Consider the following 3629-nt stretch of genomic DNA (forward strand, 5'->3'; position numbering starts at 1 on the left):
ATTAGGTTTTCTCGTCGTGTGGCGAGATTTGGTGTCAGATGCTTCAGATCTATTCAAGGGTTCAATGGCGACGACTGCGGCTCTAGGACGCTGGTCTTTAGGGGCACGTGCACGAAGACTTCTAGGCTGTCATCGATAAGGTCAAGTCGGCTCAGGTAGTGGAGCGGCGACAGTGACAGCGACGCGTCGACGGCTCGTTCTGGCAGCGGTAGTGGTCGTTTCGTGGTCTGTGGTAGGAGAATCTTGATGCAATTTTTATTATATTTGAAATACTTTGTTCTTCCTCTGAACTTTAATAATAGATCTGGATTTTTTTAAAGAAAATAAAAAGCTCCAAACGGACACTAATCGGACACTTGAGTGACAAAATTTGCTGTGAATGCCCTTATAGGAGTATTTTCAGAAGGAATGTGCCACGTGGCTGGCTGCATGCGGAAGGCTTCCTACAGTGATGGCTAGTTATCTTCAGAAGGAACGCGCCCTCTGGCCGGTTGCATGCAGGAGGCGAACAAACAGGGCATTAATCATGGAGTTAATCAAGGGAATTGATCACGCGTGAATAGGTCCACGTCTTGGTCGTGCGCAATAACCCCTCCGACTAAAATTCCCCTACAGAGGGAATTATCAGTTTTCTACTGGGAGTTTCTATCCGAGTCGGTCAGCTAGTAGGTGTATATATACACACGCAGTGTTTGCAACCAAACCCATCGAGCATAATACTATCGTGAGAACTCCGGCGAGTTGTAAGCTTACGTGAGCACCGATCGCAGATCCGCAGGGGCACACATGAAGCGCCGTACCCAGGAGGTGCACGTCGCCGGCCGCACCGCGCACGCCACCGTGACCTCGCACCCCGCCGTCGCGCGCCGGTGGGTACACACGACGCGGTGGCGCAACGGCGGCCGTCTCCGCTCCAGCGCCGGGCTCATCGTCGGCATGGGCGTCCAGTGGACCCCGCCCTTCCGCCGCCTGCCCGACGGCGCCGAGCCGCGGCCGGCCACGCTGCAGCTCTGCTGCGGGCGCCGGTGCCTCGTGTTCCAGATCGGGAAGGCCGGCGCCGGCAGCGTCCCTCTGATCCTCCAGCGTTTCCTGGAGGACGCCCGCGTGGATTTCTTCGGGTACAACGTCCTGTCCGACTGCCGCAAGCTGAGCGCCCACTACGGCCTGCGGGTGGCGTGCCCGCGAGAGCTGCGCCTGGTGACGGGCATGGGGAACGCATCGATGGAGAGCATGGCGGAGCAGCTCCTCGGGTGGCGCGGGGTGAAGAAATCGCAGCGGGTGGGCGTCAGCAACTGGGACGTCAGCACGCTGTCGAAGAGGCAGGTGAGGTACGCGGCCAGCGACGCCTTGGTCTCGTACTGCCTCGGCGCCAAGTGTTTGAAGTAATCGGAACCTGTAAGCTGGTTCACCTTTGTTAAGAGCAGGACCAGCAGCTTTTGGATCACTAATCTACTTTAGATTACTTGCTTATTACTCCCTTCCTAAAGAAATATAGGAGCGTTTAGATCACTAAGCTAGTGATCTAAGTGCTCTTATATTTCTTCAACTAAGCGATCGTGTTGATCAATGTTTTAAGCAACTATGTACTGTACTTCCGTCCGGGTGTACATACCCCAAGTCTATTAGTATCGATGAAGATTATGGATCAGTTATCTCTCTATTATTTGTCTCTTTGCCTTTGCGCGTTTATTGTTTTTATTCGAGCGGTCGGAATTTTTAGTCGCATCGATTGAACGGCAAGAGATTCCAGTTGGGCCGGAGACGGCGACTTGGCCGCCCGTGGCATCACTGACGAGGGTGAGCTAGTAACGAGCCGTAGATCGGCAAAGACGACGTCGTTGGTGAAGGCGGGTGGAGGTAGGGTCGCCGGCACTTGAGAGGAGAGGGGTGGGGTCTGGCTAGGACGGCAGCGGCTCGACGAACAAAAAGGTGTGGTCATGATCGCTGAGATTCGGGCAGTGTTCTGTCAATCCGCGCGCAGACCATCTGCACCAGCTGCATACTTATACAGGTCATTTGGCCGTTCTAATTGAGTAGTCTATAGAATAGACAGATGGTGATAGGCCTGCGGTGGATAGACAGATGACAGTATAGGCAGGCTACTGTCGAAGCGAAACTGCTCCACGCACGATTTTGGTGAACGATCTGTGCGCGACGTGCAATCCAGCGGCAGGTGGCCTTGTCAGTCATATGCATGTCACTTCTCCTGTCGAAAAGACCTCATAGGTGACGCAGGCGCCGCGTCTCGTAGACGTCCATGTCGTACCGCGACGCTCGTTGCCATGGATAAATTAAAAATGAATCTCGACGCTGCCCGTATGTCAGAGGAACAGGTGGCCCGGTGGAACCCTTCCCGTCCCACGAACATGATGATTAGATGATAGGTCAAAGTTAAGTAGGTAGGGTATTAACAAACTCATCCACGAATCGTAAATAAGCGAAGTGACTGAAGAATATTTGAGGCCTTGATAATTTTGCATATCATCTAAGAAATCGAAATAATAATATAACTATATATAATAAAAAAGGCACTCTCCAATCAAAAAATTTACTAAAAAATAAATCCTAGGAGTTTTACCAGAAATAAATAAATAATTACACTTTTAACACCAGGACAGAAAAAATACTCCTAGGATTTTTCTAGAGGGAGTTTTACTAGGAGTTTTCTTTACGCGCTTTGAGAATTGTAAAACTACACTCCTTGGAGTTTTGAGGAGTAATTTCTTTTAAGTAATTATATATACTCCTAGTTATTTACACGTTGATGACGGTGTTTTACCGCATCAGCGATGCATTCGTGCATGGGCTGATGTGACTGAAGTGTATGAGAAAGTAGCCAGTAGCCCAGTACCCAGTAGGAGCATGGTAAGATTCGGAAGCAACAAGCTTTCCAAGCAGTGCAACAGTCCACGCTGCTCCCACATGTAAAATTTAACTGTCCTCGCATGGTAAAGCTGTATGGTCACATCCTATCTTTTGCAGCTACACAGCCTACATACCGTAGCTACTCCTAGCTGCGACGATTTTCGGTCCGCGGATGTACGTGGAGCTACAAACACTAGTCACATCACCGGCAATGAGACAAGTATTAGCCAGATTTTATGTGACCGCTCAGCATCGTAGATGGTGTGCTCCGCCTTAAATTCGCCATTAGGGTCCCGTGACAAGGCTGTGATATCCGACGTGAGGCGTGCACCCATCACCGTTGGACAATTTTATCAGGAACAACGCAAGCGCCGAAGATACGGCGGTCAGGTATTACTGAGATAGAAATTTGTTTGAGCAGCGTGTTCGACAGTTTAGATTCAATACGACTTACTCCCTCCGTTATTAGTCTTTGGAGAGATTCCACTATGAACACATACGGATGTATATAGATTTATTTTAGAGTGTAGATTCATCAATTTTGCTCTGTTTGTAGTTCATAGTGAAATCTCTACAAAGACTTATATTTAAAAACGGAGGGAATATATTTCATGCTTGTTTCATTCAGGGGTATTTGGTTTCAAGGACTTTTTTACGTTGGGACTAAAAAAGGTCCCTAGCAAACCAAACAGAGGAGGACTTATTTGGGACTTTTTGCTAAAAGTCCTTAAAGCACCACTTTAACAGTCTTTTTCAAAAAATCC

At 49.2% G+C, this 3629-nt stretch overlaps 1 protein-coding gene across 1 annotated transcript; it reads left to right on the top strand.

Annotated features, from left to right (window-relative positions):
* The first annotated feature begins 707 nt into the window (after positions 1–707).
* On the top strand, positions 708–1658 carry LOC109783409 (3'-5' exonuclease-like). The gene has a single exon (XM_020342013.4). The coding sequence runs from the start codon at positions 787–789 to the stop codon at positions 1384–1386; it is 600 nt and encodes a 199-aa protein (XP_020197602.1). The 5' UTR covers positions 708–786; the 3' UTR covers positions 1387–1658.
* Positions 1659–3629: the final 1971 nt, after the last annotated feature.

Source organism: Aegilops tauschii, chromosome 1 (genome assembly GCF_002575655.3).
Source record: "Aegilops tauschii subsp. strangulata cultivar AL8/78 chromosome 1, Aet v6.0, whole genome shotgun sequence".
In the NCBI taxonomy this organism is placed as follows: Eukaryota; Viridiplantae; Streptophyta; class Magnoliopsida; order Poales; family Poaceae; genus Aegilops; species Aegilops tauschii.

What these genes read in the sequence shown, in the direction of transcription:
- LOC109783409 (XM_020342013.4), top strand. Translation starts at nt 787, where the DNA reads ATGAAGCGCCGTACCCAGGAGGTGCACGTCGCCGGCCGCACCGCGCAC.